Source organism: Apium graveolens, chromosome 8 (genome assembly GCF_009905375.1).
Source record: "Apium graveolens cultivar Ventura chromosome 8, ASM990537v1, whole genome shotgun sequence".
NCBI lineage: Eukaryota > Viridiplantae > Streptophyta > Magnoliopsida > Apiales > Apiaceae > Apium > Apium graveolens.
The window spans coordinates 27,840,673-27,864,572 of NC_133654.1; the positions used below are offsets into that span (position 1 = coordinate 27,840,673).

Sequence of the window (23,900 nt, forward strand, 5' to 3'; positions counted from 1 at the left end):
TTTCCTTATTTTTTCTGGATTTTCCCTTAATTTCTGGGATTTATCCTAATTTTTCTGGATTTATTCCTTATTTCTGAAAATATTAATATTTTTCAGAAATTATTTAAGGAATTTTCCTTATTTTTTCTGGATTTTCCCTTAATTTCTGGGATTTATCCTAATTTTTCTGGATTTATTCCTTATTTCTGAAAATATTAATATTTTTCAGAAATTATTTAAGGAATTTTCCTTATTTTTTTTTTTTTTTTTTTTAATACAGTTTTCGACCAGGATCCTGGTCGAATTAACCCCCATATTGCCCTGGTCGAAAGCTTTTCGGGCAGGATGCTTTCGATCAGGAATCCTGGTCGAATTTCGGCCAGGATTTTTCTCTTAACCCCTTTTTTTTTTTTTTTTTTTTTTTTTTTACAATTTTCGACCAGAAAATTTTCGACCAGAAATTTTGTTCCTTTCAGTCAGGAGTCCTGTTTTTTGACCGAATTAACCTTCATTTGTTGCCCAGGTCGATGCAAATTCGGGCAGGGCTCATTCGATCAGGAATCCTGGTCGAATTTCGGCCAGGATTTTCACCCCTTCCTCTTTTTTTTTTTTTTTTTTTTTTTTTTTTTTTTACAATTTTCGACCAGAAAATTTTCGACCAGAAATTTTGTTCCTTTTGGTCAGGAAATAATATTTTGACCGAATTAATCTTTCTCTCAGCCCTGGTCGATGCCCTTTCGACCATAACTCATTCAAGGAAAAATACAGTTTGTGCCTTGATCGAATTGGGTCAAGAACATGTTAATGCATATATTTTCTTAGGGTCATACGTCTGGGCTGGACTCTATTGGGCCCTTGATTTGGGCCAGGATTTTATGGGGCTATCCTTTGGGCCCATTGTTTTTTAACTGGGCTTTTAGCTCACGGGCTTATTTCTTAAATCTGGGCCTTATTTGTCAACTAATCGGGCCCTCTTTCTGGGCTTTCTTGGACTGGGCCTCTATCATGCTTTAATTCCAAAGCCCGTTCAAACTTGGGTTGGGCTTGAACTCTTAAGCCTGACTTCCAGAATATTCTGGAATCTTCCATATCATTCCAGATTTTTCCATACTTTTCTAAGACTTTCTAAAATATTCTGGAACATTCCAGATCCTTCCATTTTTGGGCCCATATGGGCTTTTTTGAGGCCCAAATCCCCTTCTTCTTGGCTATAAAGAGGTGGGATGAGAGTGTGATTCCTCACACCTCTCATTTCATTTCTTCAATCTTCCAACAAATTTCTTCTCATCCTTCCTCCAACTTTCTAGCCTTTCCTCTCTCAAATCCCTCCTTTAGTTTTCCAACCTCTCCTTCAGGCTTTTTCTAGCTTTCTAATGGCTGACAAGAATTCCGAGAGGGCGGCAAAGATAGCCTCGGCTTCAAAACGAGGTAAGGATATCGATATTCGTTCTTCGTATATGTCTTTGATCGATATGATTAACACTAGGGGGGATGAATATCCTTCCACTGCACATCTCGACTCCTTTAATCACTGTAATACTTGGCATAACATAGATTTCAATAAACTAAATGCTCGTTATAACGTCCCTCCTCCCTTTAGACTAGTTCCAGTCTCTGGTGGTGACCGTACTTGCCACTGGAGGCCTGATACTCTCTTCATCTACACCGACGCCCTTAATGCTGGGCTTAGGTTCCCTTTCCATCCTTTTATCCCTCATCTTTTGGCTGACTTACAAATTAACCCGTGTCAACTTCCTCCAAACGCCTGGAGGAATATTCTATGTTTTATGGTTTGTTGTCTTAGGGAGGGCTTTCCTCTTTCTGTAGCCGTTTTTAGGAAAGTCTTTCAATGTTACAATAGTTCTTCCAATATTTGTGGCTGGGTTTATGTCAAACAAAGGCCCAAAAGCAAACATATCTTTAACAGCGCCTCTATTCCGGATAATAATCCAAATTGGAGGAATAGTTTCGTCGGGTTACGTTGGGAGAATGGCGATTGGGGCACGCTCTTTCGATCTTCCTTCGGGAAGGTCAGTGATGGTAGCCTCAAATCCATTCACTTAACTCCTGAAGAAACTATCATTTATAATGGGCTCACTCAGGATGATGGCACCACCACCAGCTGGACTCTTTTAGAAGAGTTTTCCCTGATTCATGTGGGACTATCCTCTGTTTCTCAACAGGGTATTTCTCTTCCCTTCTCAATTTTTCTTTCTTTCACGCATTATTAACATCACTTATTTTGTCTTTTGCTTTGTTTCAGCTGCTAAGGAGATTAACGAGGACAATGTCCCCTTGGTCGAGGAAACAGCTAGGATGAAGAAAGCTCGGTTAGCAGGCCTAGACACCCGAGGAAAGGCGACAGAGCCTATCTTCTTGAGAAAGCACAAGGAGCCTATGGGGGAGGCCTCAACTGAAGGAGCCGAGGGCCATAATGCTCCTATCACTGCTGCTGCCCCTGCTGCTGCTGCTACAGGCGCCTTTCAGCCTCTCTGGGGATTCCGCCGAGGGGATACCGTGGTTGGTTCCACGAAGCATGCTTGGGATTGGTCCTACCATAGCGTGACTCCAAAGGACTTTACTGATGTAGTGGCCACTCCTGACCTTGAGAGGATTAAGCTCATGGGAGCCCAATCTCTGGCTTCGGTATGCCTTCTCTTTTTTTAAACTTATTTCTCGTTCTTGTAGCACTTTCTTGCCTTACACTTTGTTAATTGTTTTGTTTCAGTCTAACGCCTACTTTCAAGGCGCTGTGAGGCAAGCCGAATCATGGAAGCGGGCTTCTGATAAGGCCGATAACGCCCTCAGGAGGCAGCAGAAGAAGTATGCTGCCCTGGAGAAGAAGCTCAAGCGCAAGGAGGAAGAACTCGGAGAGTCTAACGCCGAGCTGGTGGTACTTCGGGCGGAGAAGGATAAAGCTATAGACAATTATCTGGACTCGGAGGAGTTTGCCCAATCCATGAGGATTAGGGATGATTCAGTCTTTCCCGAGTTTTTTAGGACTGGTTGGGACACGGCCCTTGGGACCGTGAACGAGGCTTGTCCTGATATTAACCCGGCGGACTACATCTGCCCTGATGATGAGGCTTTGCTACAGAGGTTTCGTACCCGAGTAGTCGTCTCGGATTATGTTCCTCAGGATCCACTTCTTCCTCCTCCCGAGTCCTCTTCCAGACCCGCTGAGGATGACAGCTCTTCCTCCTCCGAGACGACGGAGACATCTAGCGAGAGCAGAGAAGACGATGATATGGACGCCGAGGGCACCTCAGCTCCTTAGAGCTTTTTCAGCCCTGCGTGGCTTTTTTTATTTTCGAGACTTTATTTATCAAACTTTTGTAACATCTATCAGATCTATCTCATTTATCACCTTTTATGCTTTGCATCCATGCATGTTAGGCCACAAACATACTTTGAAGAACTTATGAATTTCATAAAATTGTCTGGGATTCGTCCCTTACACAAGTCTTAATAAATTTCGTAATAAAACTAAAACATATAAATCCTAAGCAAGCAAAGCTTCAAGGTGCTTTTTAACCTACTCGCCATCCTGACGAGTGAGAATCGTACTTCGACCATCTTACACGTAGTAAACCTTCAGGTTTTGTGCGTGCCAGGTTCTCGGGACTTCAAAACCATCCATAGTCTCCAGCTTGTAGGTTCCTCTACCCTGAACGCTCTTGACTCTATACGGCCCTTCCCAGTTTGGGGCAAGCTTTCCTTTCTGTCCGACACCAGAAGCCTCTATTTTTCTCAAGACTAGGTCACCTTGTTTGAAAAACCTCTCTTTAACCCTTAGGTTGTAGTAGAACGAAGCCTTTTTCTGATATTCTACTATCTTTGTGTGTGCTTTATCTCGTACTTCATCGATTAAATCCAGGGCTAACTTCTGCCCTTCCTCATTTTCTTTTTCATCAAAAGCCTGAATCCTTGGAGAAGAATGTGATATCTCCACGGGAACTACTGCTTCCGCCCCATATGCCAACATGAAAGGAGTTGCATCTGTCGTGACTCTACAGGTAGTCCTATAAGCCCATAATATGGGAAGTATCTCATCTACCCAATTATTTCTCGACTTTTCGATCCTCTTCTTTAGTCCATCCAGGATTATCCGATTTGCTACTTCCGCTTGCCCATTGGCTTGCGGGTGAGCCACAGAGGTGAATCGTAACTCAATTTCATTTTCTTCACAATACTTCTTGAATTCCTCATTGTTGAATTGCGTTCCATTGTCAGTGACGAGGATACGGGGAATTCCATATCGGCACATAATGTTTTCCCACAGGAATTGTGCAACCTGCTTAGTTGTGATTTTGGCCAAAGGTTTGGCTTCGATCCACTTGGTGAAATAATCAATGGCTACAATCAGAAACTTCCTTTGTGCTGTGGCCATAGGAAAAGGCCCTAGAATATCCATCCCCCACATAGCAAAGGGAATAGGTGAGTTGATGGAGGTCAGCATCTCGGGGGGTTGTCTGGCGACTGGTGCATGCTTCTGACAACGATCACACTTCTTTACATATTCTTTGGCATCAGCCATCATTTCTGGCCAATAGAAGCCTAAACGAGTTATCTTATGAGCCAAGGCCCTGCCCCCCAAGTGTTGCCCACAAATGCCTTCATGTACTTCCTCAAGAGCCAAGCGTGCCTCATCGAGCCTGAGACACCTCAAGTAAGGAACCACGAAAGATCTTTTATATAGAATCCCATCTATCAAAGAGTACCTTAGTGCTCGAACAGTTAACTTCCGTGCCTCAATTGTATCGCTTGGCAACCAACCGGTCTGAATGTGAGCCTTGATGGGATCAATCCATGACGTCCCCAAGCCTACGGGAGCCACAAGCTTAACATCTATGCTTCGTGTCTTCAAAACACGGAAGTACACACTTCCTGAACTTTCTTCAATCTCAGATGAAGCAAACTTTGATAGCGCATCTGCTTTAGCATTTTCTTCCCTTGGAATGTGTTCAACATGGCATTCATTAAATTGGGTCATCACAGCCCTTACTAGGCGAACATACTTTGCCATCGTATCATCCCTTGCTTCAAATTCTCCCTTTACCTGGGATATGATCAACTTCGAGTCTCCACGGACCTTTAAGTTTTTGACTCTAAGTGTCCCAGCTAGACCAAGGCCAGCAATCAGGGCTTCATACTCTGCCTCATTGTTTGTGGTTGGGAAGTCTAGCTTCATGGCATACTCAATTAAGAATCCATCAGGGCTTTGCAAAACCAACCCTGCTCCACTGGAATTTGTTTTTGATGCTCCATCAAAATAGAGAACCCAATATTCTTTCTCCTTGTCCCCATTGTCGACTCCCTTGTCTTGAGGTGTGGTATCTTCCTGCCCCCCGACTTCTTGGTTGGGTATGGTATATTCCACCACGAAGTCAGCTAGTGCCTGGGCTTTTATGGCCATACGTGGCTTATACTTGAGATCGAACTCTCCCAATTCTATTGCCCACTTAATTAGTCTCCCACTTGCCTTGGGACTGTGAATGATATTTCTCAGTGGCTGATTTGTTAGCACTTCAATTTGGTGAGCTTGAAAATAAGGACGTAGCTTTCTTGAAGCCATCACCAAGGCTAAAGCGAATTTCTCAATGGCTGAATAATTCAACTCAGCACCATGCAAAATTTTGCTGACATAGTATACGGGTTTCTGGACTTTCAGTTCCTCCTTAACCAACACCGCGCTCAAGGCGCTTTCTGAAACAGCCAAGTACAAGAATAAAACTTCACCCAGAACTGGCTTGGCCAACAACGGGGCCTGGCCCATATACTTCTTTAACTCTTCAAATGCCTTCTGATTTTCCTCACTCCATACAAAGTCTTTAATGTTCTTTAATGACTTGAAGAATGACAAGCACTTGTCTCCTGACTTGGAGATGAATCGTCCTAGCGCAGCAACCCTTCCTGTGAGTTTCTGAACATCCTTGACAGTTTTTGGGGGTTCCATGTCCAGGATTGCCTTTATTTTATCGGGGTTAGCCTCAATTCCCCTCTTTGAGACCATCAACCCCAAGAATTTTCCAGATCCTACTCCGAAAGCACACTTCGTGGGATTCAACATCATCTTGTGGTACCTCAGGACCTCAAAAGCTTCCCTCAAATGGGTTATATGATCAGTCTTTACTAGACTCTTGACTAGCATGTCATCAACATAGACTTCCATAGTCTTCCCAATAAGATCCTTAAAGATTTTATTCACCAACCTTTGATAGGTGGCTCCTGCATTCTTGAGACCAAACGCCATAACAAGATAACAATAAACACCAAAGTCAGTGATAAATGATACCTTTGGAATGTCATCCTTATGCATTTTGATCTGGTTGTATCCGCTAAACCCATCCATGAAACTCAGCATCTCATGTCCAGCGGTGGCATCAATCAAAGTATCAATTCTAGGCAGCGGAAAACAGTCTTTGGGGCATGCATCATTCAGATCGGTGAAGTCTATACACATCCTCCACTTTCCATTAGCCTTCTTCACCATTACAGGGTTTGCTAACCACTCCGGAAATTGAATCTCCTCAACGAAACCAGCCTCTAAGAGCTTTTCCACTTCCTGCTTTATAGCCTCTTGTCTTTCCGGGGCAAAATTTCTTTTCTTTTGTTTCACTGTCTTCCGGCTTGGATCCACGTTTAACTTGTGGGTAATTAACCCCGGGTCTATGCCTGGCATATCAGCTGCTGACCATGCAAACACATCACTATTTTCTTGCAAAAATTTCACTAACTTCCCTCTAAGGGGCTCCTCTAATGTAGCTCCAATGAAAGTCATCCTCTCAGGATTCTTGGGATCTAAAGGAACCGAAACCAATTCTTCTGCTGGCCTTCCTCTATTCTCATCATTTTCTCGAACATCCATATCTTCAATAGGAAGAACCTGCCCCCCGACTCCATCTGCCCTCAAAGAGGCCACATAACAGCTTCTAGCCATCTTTTGATCTCCCCTCTCTTCTCCAATCCCGTTTCGGGTGGGGAACTTCATGACTGAATGGTAGGAGGAGGGGACTGCCTTGAAGGCATGTATCCCTGTTCTCCCCATGATAGCATTATAAGTTGAACTAGCCTTTACCACCACAAAATCCAGCATCTGCGTTGCTTGCCTTGGCTCCGTACCTATGGTGGTTGGTAATTTAATTATCCCTTCCACAGGACATTCTACTCCAGCAAATCCATATATCGGCATGTCGGTTGGTGTCAACTGGGAGTCGTTATACCCCATCCTTAGAAAGGTGTCGTGGAGCAAGATATCCACAGAAGCACCATTATCCACAAGGACCCTCTTAACCGGGCTATTTCCTATTATCGGCGTTATGACCAGCGGGTCGTCATGGGGAAACTTCACACCCTCTAGGTCGGAATCATCAAAAGCCAATGTTACTTCTGTCCTGGCCCTCTTCGGGGCTTCTCCAACAATATGCATAACCTCTCTAGTATATGCCTTTCTGGAATTTTTGGACAATCCAGCAGCAGTTGGACCTCCAAAGATCGTGTTTATCACAGGCCCTCGAGGTCTCGGCCCTCCATAAATGGTGTTTATAACTGGTCCTCTAGGTTGGGGATTCCGCCCCTGATCATCTTGGTCCCTCCTACGATCTTCAAAGTTCTTCCTTCCATTATTGTTTCTGTCTCCTCCATCTCCAGTATACTTGTTCAGCCTTCCTTTTCGAATCAAAAACTCAATTTCATCTTTCAACTGCCTACACTCATCGGTGTCATGGCCAACATCTTTGTGAAACCTGCAATACTTGCCCTTATCTAGCTTGGCGGGATCAGCCTTCAAGGGCTTAGGCCAGCGAATATCTCTGTCTTTCTCAATCTCCATCAAAATCTGACTTCTGGGGGCATTCAGCTTAGCGTATTCAGTGAACTTTTGCCCAGGTCCTCCCTTCTTGGGGGTTGAATCAGGGTTTTGTTCAGTTCTAGGATACTTATCCTTAGCGATATACTCCAAATCAGTTTTTCGTTTCTTGCCTCCAGTGGGCTCATTACTTACTACGGTCTTCCTCATACTCTCTTCAACCTTGATATACTTCCCTGCCCTCTCTTGGAGCTGCAACATGCTCTCAGGGGGTCGTTTGTCCAAAGACATCTTGAAAAACTCATCCCTAGTTCCTTGTTGCAGTGCTATCATGGCTACCTTATCATCAAGGTCTGGGACTTTTAAAGCCTCCTTTGTAAAACGATTTAGGTAATCTCTTAAGGATTCTTTAGCTCCCTGCACAAGACTCATAAGAGATGCTGAACTTTTCTCATGGACTCTTCCACTGATGAATTGCTTAATAAAAGCCTGACTTAATTCTCTGAATGATCCAATAGAATTTGGGGGTAGGCGACTGTACCATCTTTGAGCCATACCCGACAGGGTTTGAGGGAAGGCCCGACATTTTATAGCATCATTCACGGGTTGCAGCAGCAGTGCATTAGAGAATGTCCTAACATGATTAGCGGGGTCTCCCGTGCCATCATAGGCTTTGATAGTGGGCATCTTAAATTTTCTTGAGATATGGGCATTCATTATCTCTTCTGTGAAGGGTGGAGTTGGATCATCAGGATCTCCAAGGGGAAGGAGATTGCTTGGATCAGTTCTTGGGACAGCAGCCCTTCTTCTTACCGGACCATCCAGGTCTATGATAGGAGGAGGATTTCTCCCCCTAGGAGGTATGTGGGGTCTGGTGGCTTGGTGAGCCTCCAAATCACGCCTCAGCCTTTGGATTTCAGCCTCATGAGCCCTGATCTTTTCCTGCACTTCTTGGGGATTCGCCCCTGGGGTGCTTTGGGGGCGTTGCCTTCCATCGGCCATTGGCTCTTTCCCAGGACGCCTCCTTCTCGGGGCCACTTCATCATCCGAAGATTCGGAGTCTCTCTCAGTGTATGGACCAGAAAATTCCCGATCCTCAGGGATAGGATCCAAACCTCGTATATAGGGGGGCGACCGCCCTCGTGCTTCGCTTCGCCCAGCATATCCACTTCTTCCAACCTCAGGGTGAAGGGGCATCCCATAAGGGGGGTTAGTAGTAACAATAGTTGAGTATTCATACCCGACGGGTCGAGAATTCACAGGTATATGTATTTGTTGAACTTGAGGATTCGTACCTTGAACAGTCGGGGGAGTTGTCCCTTGTGGCTGAGGATGAGTTGCCCCTGTCTGGGCTTCCCCCTGAGTAGATGCATAAGTTGAATGGGGAGGAACCTCCACGGTTGATGAAATCACCTGGGTTGTCCCTGATGGTGTTCCCTCCTCCAGAGTGCTGGTTGTTCTCCGTGTTCTCGCCATGGTTGTTGTTGCGTATTTCCCACAGACGGCGCCAAATGTTATGGATTAAAACTACTATATATAATTGCTGTATTTAATACTAAGGAACGTGAGCTTCGAGGCTCGATTTGACTGCTCTTGTGTTTCGCGACTCAATCTGCCTTAACAAGATGCCTACGTACCTTGCTGATTGCCAAGGATCAAGTCAAAAAACGTAGTTCTGATTTGTGGGGTGAGACCCCTTATATAGATGTGGGAGTCCTTGAATTGGACTTGGTATAGGAGACTTGGTGGATAAGCCTCTGAATTAGGATAGACTTAGGAGTCCTAGGAAGTAGGAAGCTGATTCCTTATCCTTTTAGGTCCCCTTGAGGCTAATCTCTAAGGATTTATATCCTCATCGGGACTCTTTTCAACATCTGATTTCTCCCTTATTAATTAATTACGAAATTAATTAATAATCAGGGCTTTTTGGGCCTTTTTTATTCCACCAGGCCTGATCTGGTCCGTCAGACTTAACCTTTCTGGTCTGAATATTATACATCTTACTATTGTTGGGCCTAGCAGCCCATTAATTATAAAATCAGGACTTATTTATCCCTATCAATAAGTATCTATCAATATTTACTCATACGATTCTATTCGACATACACTTCTATCTACCCTTCGTTTCACCCAAATCCGATTAATGGATTGAAAGTTATGCTATAAACAAGTAAATATCGAACATATCGACCGACAGTCAACCAACAAGTCACATATAGCACGTAACACGTCAAATAATCAAAGACCTATCATTTATAAAGGAATCTCAGGTTATAAACAGGCTTTCGGGTATTCAAAATGATTTTTAAAACATTTTTCGGAATTAAAACGGGTCGTTGGATAAATTTTAAAGTAATAAACAGGGTTCGGTCGGCCAAATCTGGCTTCAAAATAATTTTATAATAATTATCGAGCCTTGAAAACAATTTAAAATAATATTTTAAAGCTCGAAATTATTTTTCGGAATTTTTAAATCATTTTTAAATAATTAAATAATCAATTAAAACCAATTAATAAATAATTAAACTAACTAATCAATTAATATTTAAATTAATTGATCAATTAATCAATTAATTATTAATTAAAATTAATTAATTAAGTAATTTAGATTTATTTTTAAATTAAAAATAAATTTTAAAATTAAAATAAATGATTTTCAGAATTTTTGAAAATAAAAATCAATTCTGGAAATGATTTTATAAAAGAAATCCAGTTTTTAAAAGATTTTAAAAAAAATCCAGTTCCTGAAAGTTTCAGGAACTTCCTGGTACTAATTTGCAAATCTTCCAAAAACATTTCTGATTTAGGAAATTTTTAGATCAAAACCGGGTCAAAAATATAAACAAAACGGGTCGTCAAGAATGTTCCGGGTTGCCAAGAACAACCCGTCGGAATCTGGAAAATCCAGAATCCGGCGAGGCTTTCCGGCGACCTTGGATAACTCCGGCAACCTCGTTTTAGCTCAAATCTGCTTCGTTTAAGATGATTTATGCTCCTAATCTATTCTAAATCGACTCAGGAACTCAGAAACGGACACAACACCAACCAACAACCCTCCGAACATGTTTTCCGGCCAAAATTAAGCTACAGTCCGTCTACTCATTGGAAAAATGCAAATTTATTCGATTCTTAATCAAACTTAATGATTCTGGTACAAGAACGAAGCTCTGATCATAAACAATTTATTTACAACATCCACAACTATCAAGAACACCAGTATAATCTGAAAAATCGATTTGAAAATCTTGTAAAACTCAAAATCTCGTTTTTACTAATTACCGAACCAAATCATGCAAATCATATATGGAAATGATCCTTATGACTTCTACAATCATAATCAATCATTCAAACAGTCAAACAGTCCTTCAAACTCAGAAACCAAACTTAAATTTAAATAAATAAAAAAAATGAAAATACGAAATTGATAAATATACGACCTTATATGATGATCCTGATACGGGTACGATTGTCTCCTCGAGAGCTTTGTTTTGACTATTCATACGCCTCCATCGGATTCCAATAACGTCTTCAAATTCTCGTTTGATTGCGAAGAACACGAAGAACACGGTTCGTTTCTCTGGATAATTATCTCTTTAACTGTTTGCAAATGATTTTCGGTACGAAATAAAATACGGTAGAGGCTATTTATAATTATGGAAAATTAGTATCCCGTTGGATCATTCCGAATATAAAACGGTATGTTTATTTATAAAAACTGATCCAAATGGTACCGGTTTTCGGGATAATTATCCAAATCAGTATAATTTGTACTGCGGTCTTGGTCTCAGCGCCTGGTTACACGTATTACGAGGTGATAATTGTGATAGTTTAATAAAAAGCTCTCGTTTATCGAAAATACGAGTTTTATCGATTTACCGAAATAAATAATGTATCGAAAATGTTGCGCCGGGACCCGCGCAGGACAAACTGTACGCCGGATTGAAAAAGTCGAAACATGGAAAATGCTCGGAATATTGCCATTAGGTTGGGAAGGAGTTCTCGAAAGAGTTTCGGGTTATAAAAACGTAAAAACGGATGACGTCGGTTGGTTCCAGATTGTATAAAATAGTTTTTAAATACTCGGAAAAAGATTTTGTAAAATCCATATATTTCCTATAAATCATAAATCATCTATTTATATTTTATTTTGAACTTATAAAAATTAAAATACTCAATTGATATTATTTTTAAATATCCAAACACATATAACACTTAACAAATAATTCATAGAATAGATACTGAACATACATAATAATTATTTATTCATAAAATAATTACACGATAAATCCCGGATATTACAAAAAAGACAAAATAATAAAACAAAACTATCAAGTCTAACTCTATGCTACTTCATTACTCTATTCCAGCATCTTTGAAAACCTTCATAGATTGCATGAAAATGGTAATGCTTCTTTGTTCTCATTTTTATGCTAAACAGGCTGCCATATTCCTTTTGCAAACAATCGACGCATGTGACTGTGTTGTCACTGTCAACATATATTTGAATTGATCATCCGCCGGGTTCATGCTTGTTATCCGTCGGGTTGCCTTGTTGATCATCCGTCGGGTTGCCTTGTTGATCATCCGTCGGGTAGCTTTGTTAATAATCCGTCGGGTAGCCATTTATCACTTGACTCCATTTCATTTGTGCGGAATTACAAGACATCTTATATTTACATTTAATCAACCTATTATGCACATCTACTAGTAGTCTCCATGACTCATAAGCTACTACAGAAACTATACAAAGTTGTTTACAGAAATGTGCTACACGACTTATTGTTACATAAGCTACTCACCCGATGGATATTAATTAGTCATCCGTCGGGACTATATTGAATCATCCGTCGGGACTATAATTGATCATCTGTCGGGTGCTACAAAATTCACTAAGTTAAATCTACTAAGGTGTTTTGTTTAGCTTATCATCAAGTACACAACATATTCCTAACAGTTACAAAGTACGTTTTCAATAAAATAATATAAAGGCAAGTACAGTTATATAAATACAGATATTATAATAATAACAATTTATAATTAAATCAATAAACATGCATCACCAAATTAGTCATGTTATATAATCAGTAACTAAAACATGGGTTATAAAGTACGTTTTCAATAAAATAATATAAATGCAAGTACAATTATATAAATACATATATTGTAATTATATAAGGTAATATGATATTATATTGATAATATATTGACATTGGAGATACTCAATAATTCAAATATGGTTTTCCAATATTTATTAAAAAAATATTAGAAAGTTAAATGAAAATTACAATGTCTATTATATCATTACAGATAGTAATACAATTCGGTCATTCTCAAAATAACTGTAACACAGGTTCTAAAGTATATTTTCAATATAATTATATCAAGCAAGTAAAACTATAGTATACTGGATGGTGTCATATTTAAACTCCATAACATATACTCGCTCTGTCCTTTGCGATTGTTTATATTTTTTAGAGATCGTCCGACACACTTTTTATGGTGTATATAAATTACAATTCTTTTTTTTTACAATTTTGATTTTCTGAATAAAAATTGAATCTTTCAACTTTTTCTCGAAAAAGGAAAATTGTAAAAAGTATAATTTTAATATCATATAATTTTATGCATATTAAAATACGTGTTGGACACTTTATCGGAACTGTAACCAATTGGAATAGACTGAGGGAGTAGTAAAAACTCATGCATAACATTATGTTTCTCCTTTTTATGTAAATAAAAAAATATTTAAGTAAATAATTTAAAAAATTTGTCGATGAAAAAAAGCAGATCCTTGCTAATTTTATTCTTGAATTGCGTATATTACGTAGTTAAATAGTTATGTTTTCAATATATTTTTAAAATAACATTTGTTTCTAATTATCATACAAAACTAATTCTTAACTTTAATATAAATAATGTATCCTCGCAAATTTTATTCTTGAATTGAATATATTATGTAGTAAAATAAACAATTTTTAAATTTATTTTTAAAATAACATCTGTTATCAATTATCATACAAAACTAATTCGTAACTTCAATATAAAATAATTTTATTATTTTATAACGAATCATGAATTGTATATTCACCCAAAACCAAAATAAGTAAAACCCAATTATTAATTACAAAAAAAAATATATGGTGGATACTTAGGTAAAAAGGGGAAAACACAAATTGTTAGTGAGCAGAAATAGTAGAGTGAATTGCTGAGGAGAAGTGAGATTCTCAATCAAGAAGAACAATAAAAAAACTAACATCAGACATAAATATGTATGTAATTTCGTTTCTTTTGATCTATATACATTGATTTACAGACTATATTGAATGAAACCTTAGTGGAAGTTGTGTTTTGACTAACATGAACTCTTCATCATACTATTCTTCATTGAAGTATTAGATCCAATATGAACTTGTAATTAGTAACCTAATCGATTGTTCATTATCATAACCTACAGATAACAGACAATATCGAGTTCAATTCCTATGTACTCAAATACAGGTGCACAGATTTCCATAAATTAGCATGATATTCTATTTACATATAATTTTTTTTCTTTACATATGTCATATATCTGTTTCAGTACTTCAATTAAATGATTATCATTGATAGGTGAACAATCATACAGCAGATTTCGGTTTACTTATCAATATAAAGGAGGTATCTTGATAACTGGTGCTCCTATAAGTAAATCACAATTTGGTTAAGGGTTTACATCTTAGAGTGAAATATAAATTGATATATACAACTTGTTTATTTTGTAGGCAATACCTTCTACACTTGCACAAAGGTTTGGCACTAATATCCCGAGAACAGTAACCTTTGGTTTTAAAAATGGCGAGATTTACACAGGAACTTACACCAGAAGTGATGAGAGACTTGGTGGACTAATGCCTTTAATAAGGAAAAACTATATACAACCTTATGATAAGGTCACTTTCTGTCATACAGGAGCAGGATATTTTACACTTGAAATTGTTGATAGCGACGGCATTGAGAGATTTATGACTAATGGCAAGAACCGCCTAAAACCATGTCTTATTTGTTATATTTTTATAAACATGTTTATAATATGTTTTGATGGTTATATGATGAAATTATAAATTCCATGATGAATTAGGAAATAGCTTGGTGGATATGGAAGTTGAAATTAAGAAGGTGCTCATGTTCAATTAATATCAATTATGAAGCCATCAAATGTGAATAATAGGTCACACGGAGTGGTACAATTTCAAATTACTTACAAAACTAATGATTTGTGATATGCCAAAAACACTCTTTCCACATTAATTTAGAAACTTATCATAAGTTTAATCCAATATTACATTTGTTTCATCTGTAGGTCATTCCTAAATAAATCCATTCATTCCATCATGCGTTCAAAGCTGGTGATGAGGTAACATTGGTCAAAAATGCAAAAAGTTAGAAAGTTGGCATTGTCCTTTCTAATGGGGTGCCGAGATTTTCGGCAGGATGGAACAAATTCAGCGGCGATAACAAACTAAAGGTTGTGGAAAAATTGATTTTTAATTTCTCAGACCATGTTGACGGTGCTATATTCAATGTTGAAGTTTAGAACTACAGATATTACAATCATGTCATTAAACCACCTGGAATTTTTGTTTGAAGAAATATCCATGGCTTGATGCCTTAAACTTTGATGTTGTTTTGTGAATTTTGATGGATATTTGATTTAATGCTAATAATTTGTAGACTCAGAAGTACTGAAAAACATGAACCTAATGACTGGTTGGATTTAAGTGTGACGATATAAGGCCTGAATATGCAGACTACATGTATCATGAGGCTACCACCATACTCTAATAGTTCTTTTATTAGTCTTCTTAAACTGTAATATATTTGTGAAACTGTAAGCATGCTACATGTTTACGATAATAAAAATTATATTAAAATTCGACATAATAAACTTAGAATAACAAATATAATTTCAATAGATTCCAAGATTACAATAATAAAGTATTTAAGTCACTCATCCTTCTGCAGATCTTTAACAAAAGGTTGCAATCTTTTAATCAACATTGCAAATACCTACATATAACACAATACAACAATAGAAAAAATTAAATAATTAAGTAAATAAAAGAGAAATTAGCATAAATAAGTATAGTAGTATGTATACCGATTCCTCACTGCTTCCACCTCTAGAATGTCAGGATTTACATAAATTGCAGAAAAGGGCAGGTTTGTGATGAAAGCAGGTCCTGTATAAATAAAGTATGTATTAATTATAATCATTTTCTTATAACCTGAATGACAACAAATAAGTGTGTATACCAATAGAAGCACAAAAATACCAGAAATTATTTCTTGTCTAAAGAGTAATAGTATAACAACTATCGGTTGTTGAATATCATGGTAAAACAATTCATTCGCCTCTTTAGCTAAATCTCCCAAAAAATTTACTTCAACTTTGGACATGCCATCACTAACATAGAAATTCAGGCATTTGGTTTCGCCATAAACCGTCTGTACAGTCGTAGAGTGGATCTCTTGGTACACAACTTCGATTATATCTAAAATACAAAAAAGTATACCAAGTTTTTTATTGACAATTAATGTATTTTGTTGTCTGTCAAAAATATGTGTAAGAAATTATCAATTTACTTTAATCAAATGATATTTTGAGAATAACATTGGTGACATACCTGCTGCGGCAAGAGGAGAGTCATCAAGACCATCATGAGAATATTTATTTCCAACATTATTAGTAAAGTTTTGCAAGCTCACAAAATGATACTTTTGTAATGGAACACTCCAATCATCACCGATGACATGTTTTACTATAGTTGACTGTGAAAAGTATATTTTAATCAGTGAGGAATTTTCACTTACTGTTTTCAGACGTCGTACGCATCGAAAGTGTACTATTTCGTATATATTCCCTTCGGCAAAGGTTTTTGAAAATACATTTAGTAACTCCAAAGGGATAAAAGCTTGCAATCGTACATTCTGAAATAGTAAGATTGTCACAACTAAGACTAAAATTTTCTAAATAATCAGCTTTTTAATAAATATATTTTCATAAATTTAGATCTTACATTATTGTCAAGAAGATTCAAATTTAATCCTTCTGTACTATTTTCCATATTGCCAAATGTACAACAAACTTTAATCACACGTACTTTAACATGCCAGTCACTTGTTGTATGATCAAGAGATGATAGATAACTGAAATTAACTTCTATAAAAACAAACACATCAGAGATGATATGTTAGTCATCTTTGTATTTCTTATCAATTGTGGCATGTAATTGGTACTACTCATACACATAGCATTAACATCGAATCATTAAATTCAAAAATGATTGTCATACTCACCCTCGAACATTGTTTGTGATAGTGAGATATTGACGGATTAAGTGTTCAATACATTATGGTTTTATATATGTTGATTATGAGTAATGGAGGTAATATGAATGTGTATGAACACAAAGATTATAAAGTGGAATAAGAGAAATGATTGATTTTTGTTACAATTATAACTATTGCCAACTACTATAAATTAATTAGGTATTATATCTCTTAAAATTTACAAAAATAAATTCGAATAATCATGTTATATAAATATACAAATGATACTGTTGATCATGATGAACAATGAAAGTTCGTTAAAAATGGAAAAATGGATATATACAAATCTTCTTGAAGAAACAGAAGACAGCTGTATAATACATATCTAATTGACATTATTCCATATATGGATAAGTTCAAAATGGCAACATCAAGATGTGAGAAATTACATCTGCTTAGGTAACTTCATACAAATAAAAGTTGTTATTATTAACAGATATGGACACGGATTAGCTTCTTCGATCCGGAAGTTATCGCGAAGATAATATATCATGTAAAATCAAATGTTAAATTTGTGTACAAATAATCTGTATAGAGGAGGAAAACCCAAAGTTGATTTTAAATAAGATCAAATATAGTCAAGCTTTGGTAAATTATAGAATACTTCCTCATATACAATATTCTACGTAACATTTGAATGACATCCAGTATCATCTAATATTATAATATGAAGTCCTTCTGGAGAAGTTACTCTTGAAATAGCTACATAAAGTTTACCATGCGAGAACACTGATCTCGGTAAATACAATCCAACGGTATCGAAGGACTGTCCTTGGCTTTTGTTAATGGTCATGGCAAAACAGAGTTGCAAGGGAAATTGAGTTCTTTTGAATTCAAATGATCATTTGGTGTCGGTTGGAACCATGTCAATTCTTGGTATAAGGTGTTTTGATCCAACATTGGAACCGTAAAGAATCTCACATTCTACAGATTTTTTTTTACATGCAGTGACTATCATTCATGTACCGTTACATAAACCAAGAATCTGATTCAAATTCCGCATTAACATCACGGTACAACCAACCTTAATCTGTAACTCATGCTTTGGAAAGCACGGCATGTTAATTGAATGCAGTTATTCTACTGGAAAGGCAGTATCAAAATCATTATCCTCCCATCCATTGTCATCTATGGAATCCTGAATGGAATAGGTATGAGTTTTACCTAGAATTTTCTCAATCACAAAGTCATTATATCATCCACCAACTATTTGTAGGAGTAAGGATTGCTCTGGATCTAAGATAATCGTAAGAAGACATGTTCGATAGAAAATCTGGATAGGTTATGTCAAATAAAGGCTGAATTGGATTATCTGTTCCACGAATAATAAACTACTCTGGAATTTCAAAATCTACCAAACCATCATCTCCAGGGTTCTCGGTAATGCTATGGACCTTGCCATCGCCAATGGCAAGCTGCCATTTAGCAAATTCAATAATTATCTTGTTGCGCTCATCTGAATTTCCCGAATGAAGTCTCATGTTCTGACATAAGGTGAAGACTTTACAGAAATCCCACAGCTTTGATCGATTCAGTGTTGGTCCAACGGTCTCTCCTCGGGAAGCTTTTGGGAAAACTGATAGTGTTTGGCGATAATCTCCACCAAATACAACAGTTATTCCACCAAATAGCCTTGATGATATACTGGTATCAATAGGAGCCATAATATCTCTTAAACATTTATCACTACTCTCAATACCATGCCGATGCTGCATAAGTGCTTCGTCCCAAATGATTAAACATGTGTTCTGTAATAATTCAGCAAGATCAGTACCTTGCTTTATTCCAGCTACAGAGCATTGGTCTACTATGATAGGTATATGAAAGCGTGAGTAAGCCATCCTACCACCATCTAGCAAAATAGTTGCAATTCCTAATGAGGCTACTGGCAAAACAATTTTACGCTCAGTACGAAGGTGATATAGAAGTGTCTGCCAGACAAATGTTTTCCCACATCCGCCACTTCCATAGACAAAGAACTGTTCACCTTTGTTAGAATTTACGCTTTCGACAATAGCCTCATACACTTCCTTTTGCTCTCTATTCAACTTGATATAATTCTCATCATGTTGCCTTTTCATTTGCTTTGTATCGTAACCTATTTCTTCAGCAATTAAACCATTGCCACTGTTATAAAGAAAGACTTCCGGAGGATAGGGCATTATCGGGAAATCTTTTAAGCTCTTTCCAATATCGTTCAGAATTTTTTCAATTTCTGCAAGAATAATTATAAAATAGTTTAACATTTTTATTCAAATCATGTATTTAAAATCTGTAATTATGGAAAATATAGATTTTTTATACTCCGTTCATCGCAAACAAAAAATGACTAAAGAGTGGAAAGATATATAGGTATTAAAATTGAAAGCCAAATTTAAAGATAGTCATACCCGTAAGAGCAAAATTTTGAATGTTAAAATCTGGGAGTAATAAATTCCCATTACGATATTCTTTACGTTTTAGCAGGATGATATCGTCAGACATACATTTCCACTGAGCATTCCATAAAAACAGCGGATCAGAGATTGACCAATATGCCAAAATGTTAACAAACATTTCACGGAGCTGTTTTGTAAGAGATGAGTGAGAAATCTCAACCATTGTTTCATGTCATTGACTGTCATTCTGAAGAAGCCCCATAGCAGCACATGCTTCCTTGAAACTTTCAAAAACATGACCTTCAACCGTCCTTAGCTCATCAAATAAAGTAGAACCTTTTCTCCGCATAAGTAACATGCGGAGATACAACAAATCACCGCCAGTAGCATGTACTTCTATTAATCTGTCAACTATATCACCTCTTTGGCGAGGTCTCCATTTACACTCTCGGGGTAGCCACGTAAAATGCGTAGGAAATTCAGCATAGGTAAAATCTCAAGCAGCTGGAAATTCTTTATTAGCTTCGAATTAATCCTCAAGTTTTGTCCTTTTACTATCAGCTTGTTGAACAACTTCGGATAGTGTTGTACCTGTTCTAAAACTGACGTACTTGTTGCCAGGTAAATGAATAGGTAATCTATCAACAGATAGCAACCGAGAATGTACATCAAAACCAAATATTCTCCATGCTGCTTCGGAGGCACAAACATAACGACTATCAAAAGATTGCTTTACTTCATTTAAACAGGATTGCTTCTTCAATACACTACTATCAGGCGTTGATTTGTTTTTTAGGACCATAGTAGCAGTATCATGACCTTTAAGACAATACTTGAATAAATACTTAAGGGACCAAGCACTGTTACATACCTCAAGATTTATATGGCATTGAAAAAGAACCAATAAGTCTCTATTAAATGGAACAACAAACCTATTATCCAAAAAACACCTTTTTTATACTTCTGCCAGTGTAGCATTTATGATAAATGGGAAAACTACAATCATCAATATACGTGTTACCATTGAACCTGCAATGAATGTACCGATATTTCCAGTTAAAAAGTGATCCAATTCTGTATATAATTACATGGCAATGATCCTAAATATAATAATATGATGTTAGTTTAAATTGATTCATTCAAACCATGTAAATATAAAAAATATTTGTTTATAACATTGTATGATACCTCTTAGGAAAGAGTCTCATACATTTTCCTTTAACCATGAAAGGTGAATAGGTGTTGTCAACTTCACAGGGCCCATGAATCATGTAACGGCTAACAGCGGCATAACCAACAGGATCTGTATATTTGTCAGGTATTTCAGCACTGACCAGAGCATCTATTTGAGCAACTGTTTTGGGCCTAGCATCCGGGTGTAGCCATATCAACATATGCATGTGTGGAAGATCCTGTTTCTAAAATTCTATTACATGTATAACTGTATAATGCGTTAGAGTTAAATTCTCAGAGTAAAGCATTTCTAAACTGTTATAAGAGGAAAGGTTAAAAAAATACCTCATATGCATTTTCTAAAGTAGTTTTTCTTCTTTATCAAGTGTATTATCTGATCCAACTTGAGTTTAAAAACTCTGGACACTATGTTAGGTGCATCACACACATCAACACCCGATAAAGATTTCATCATCTCGGTTATTTCAGGCCACTTTGTATTACATGTCATTGTCAAGAAAAGAGAAGGGTGTCCAATAGCCCTACATAACGCAAGTGCATCCTTAAAATGTTGTGACATATACCTTTGTGAACATGTGAAGGATGCAGGTAATACAACAGCTTTCCCAATATAATTGGGATCGTGATCACCTTTACACAAAGCATCTCGGATGGAAGTATATTGACCTTATAGTTTTTTGGTGATTAGTAACCAAATCCAACCGATATTGTTCAATTGCACAAAAGGCATCAACGACATACTGTTGCCACAAATGACCTGATAAATGCAAAGTCAACCCTAACACACAAAAAAATGATTTAGATAATGTGGTATATGAAAATGCTCTGTAATTTCATGAAGCTAGTAAACATATCCTGGAAATAACTAAACATATGAGAGGTTACAGTATACCTTCAGAAAGGAGAATCATCAACTTATAGCAATAATATTCTTTCACGGAAACATATTCTCGATGCTTCTTTTCAAATCATTATCATCGGGATTTATATTGGCTGATTTCGACATTTTTGTTTTATTCAATGGAATCTTTGTATAAAAACCTTCATCTGCATGGGGGAACAAAAGTGGATACTTGAGCTGCATAAAAAATGTCAGTTTCCCAAACCCTCTGAAGCGATTTTGTACGCGTCTCCACAATTGTATCCCGAAAACCTAATGAATCTCCATTAGTACTTACTATCAGACCTTCAACCTCATCTATTGGTCCAATTATATTTGGATGACCACTCGCTGATTGAGAAGATAAGAGAACCAATCTAAACTCATCATGTTAATTGTCTTTGAAGCGCTCACGTGCAGTATGAAATTGCCTAACCAATTCATTATGCTGATTTAACATGTCCATCAAAGCTTCAACAATGCTCTCATCAATTTTATCTCTGCATCCACCAATTAGATTCATCCTATTCTCCAGTTCATTTTCAGTATCATAGATGTATACTTGACAAAATTTGGGAGATTCACCATCTGTCGGAAGCATACTACCAAGAAGATGAAGATTTTGACCTTTGACCTTAAAGCAATAGGGTGTTCCTCCATTGTTAATTTTGTGATCTATTTTACCACCACTGGAACACATCGCAAATAATTAATTGTAAAGACGATGATTTAACTTGAAGTGGATTGTCCTGTCATTTCCATATAGTAATGATCTTAGTGGCTCAGGAGGTTGTTTCTCTGGTGAGAGCTGAACCTGTCTATTCTTGCAGCATAGAGGGAAGGTAGGAGAATTGTTTTTGTTCGATTTGTTGTTCGGTTCCATGTTCCACATACGGGCACCACACTTAACACATGTTGAGGTTGGCGGACCAATATTAATATAACCATCCCAAATATTAATCCCAGGCAAATCCACGGTTTCATCTTCTGCAGTATTACCAAAATAAAAAAGTGCATTAATTAAATTTATTTAATTATGTGCGAAAAACCTGCATAATTTTGAACAAAGTAATTATAAAAATACCTTCATTAATTTTTTTTTCTTCCACATGTCTTCCATCATATGTGTCATCAAAATTACTAATCAGGTTGGCAGCCACGGGAGAAGGTAATCGACTGTCGTTCATATCGGTATTTTGCCTAAGTGATACATCAAGAATTAAATTGGAAAATCATAATATTGATAATGATGGCCATTCCTGGAAATAAGATGAATCTGATTAAATTTAACTTCCCATACTCTATGAAGCAGGATCAATATTCTTCTTAGATTTTTTCTTTGTGACGTAGTATTGTAGATATGTTAGGGCCTTTGTAATGTCTCTTCGATTATATTGAAAAGATGTCAAAATCTTATATAAATATATTCCAAAATATAATATGTCATCGTAATTCCTTATCTTATATATCGTGTTTAAAAATGGAAGAACACTATTACCTGATATGTCAGATTCAGCATGAGCCTTTGACGTTTGTTTTTTTAGAATATATGATTTGACACTTGAAGGCAGAGTGGTACCTAAAAAAATCAATTCATTATTCAAATATGTAGAGCATAATAATGGACTACTACTGATCACGGAATAAGAACTAAAAACTTATAATTAGATAAACATGATATGTTTGGGATGTTATTGGAAACCGGTGTGTGATTCATTATCGCTTGACCAAAGCCTAAGCAAAATAAAATCAATTAAAAAAATCTAATTAATTAGAAAACCAAACCCATAAATCATGATTTGTATCTTTATTTGCATACAACCACATAAGGTGTTATGCAAACATGGTTAAATAACATATCTTAAATCGAGGGGCAAAAAGTATGAATAAAGTTTGAAACTAACATACAGGTGCTGGCATTGTGAGATCTCGATGACATAATTGGTATATTATTGCTTGACGCGGGATATGCTGAGATATTTTTGGTAGGAGTTGATCCTACAAATGTCAATTCGTAAACCATAATAGCAACTTAAGTATAATTTAAATTTATATATAAGTTATCTGGTTTGAGAAAGGATTAACAACTGAACACTCAGGATTAGTTATACAGGATAGTATTGGATTGTTATTGCAATTGGACTATAATTCAGTTGAGCTTTACCAGAGCCTGATAAAAAAAATAAAGTAGAAACAAACATTATAAATCAATGTAAAATGATAAATGTTAACTACATGTTGTCTACATAACTTACGGTTACTGGAAAGGTGAGATCTCGATGACATTATAGTA

General features: G+C 36.9%; 3 protein-coding genes across 3 annotated transcripts; 1 reads left to right on the top strand and 2 right to left on the bottom strand.

The window, feature by feature from the left end:
• Nucleotides 1-2,009: 2,009 nt before the first annotated feature.
• Nucleotides 2,010-15,359, top strand: LOC141679436 (uncharacterized). Its single transcript, XM_074485940.1, has 5 exons — nt 2,010-2,625; nt 2,708-2,872; nt 14,396-14,443; nt 14,548-14,797; nt 15,256-15,359. The coding sequence occupies exons 1-5, from the start codon at nt 2,134-2,136 to the stop codon at nt 15,357-15,359; spliced, it is 1,059 nt and encodes a 352-aa protein (XP_074342041.1). The 5' UTR covers nt 2,010-2,133.
• Nucleotides 15,360-18,486: 3,127 nt separating this feature from the next.
• Nucleotides 18,487-19,756, bottom strand: LOC141679437 (uncharacterized). Its single transcript, XM_074485941.1, has 2 exons — nt 19,546-19,756; nt 18,487-19,370 (listed from the first exon to the last, which is right to left on the bottom strand). The coding sequence occupies exons 1-2, from the start codon at nt 19,754-19,756 to the stop codon at nt 18,487-18,489; spliced, it is 1,095 nt and encodes a 364-aa protein (XP_074342042.1).
• A 9-nt stretch (nt 19,757-19,765) lies between these two features.
• On the bottom strand, nt 19,766-22,307 carry LOC141679438 (uncharacterized). Its single transcript, XM_074485942.1, has 7 exons — nt 22,022-22,307; nt 21,394-21,505; nt 21,155-21,290; nt 20,722-20,945; nt 20,495-20,562; nt 20,125-20,352; nt 19,766-20,028 (listed from the first exon to the last, which is right to left on the bottom strand). Exons 1-7 carry the CDS (start codon nt 22,305-22,307, stop codon nt 19,766-19,768), a joined length of 1,317 nt encoding a protein of 438 aa, XP_074342043.1.
• Between the last annotated feature and the right edge of the window lie 1,593 nt (nt 22,308-23,900).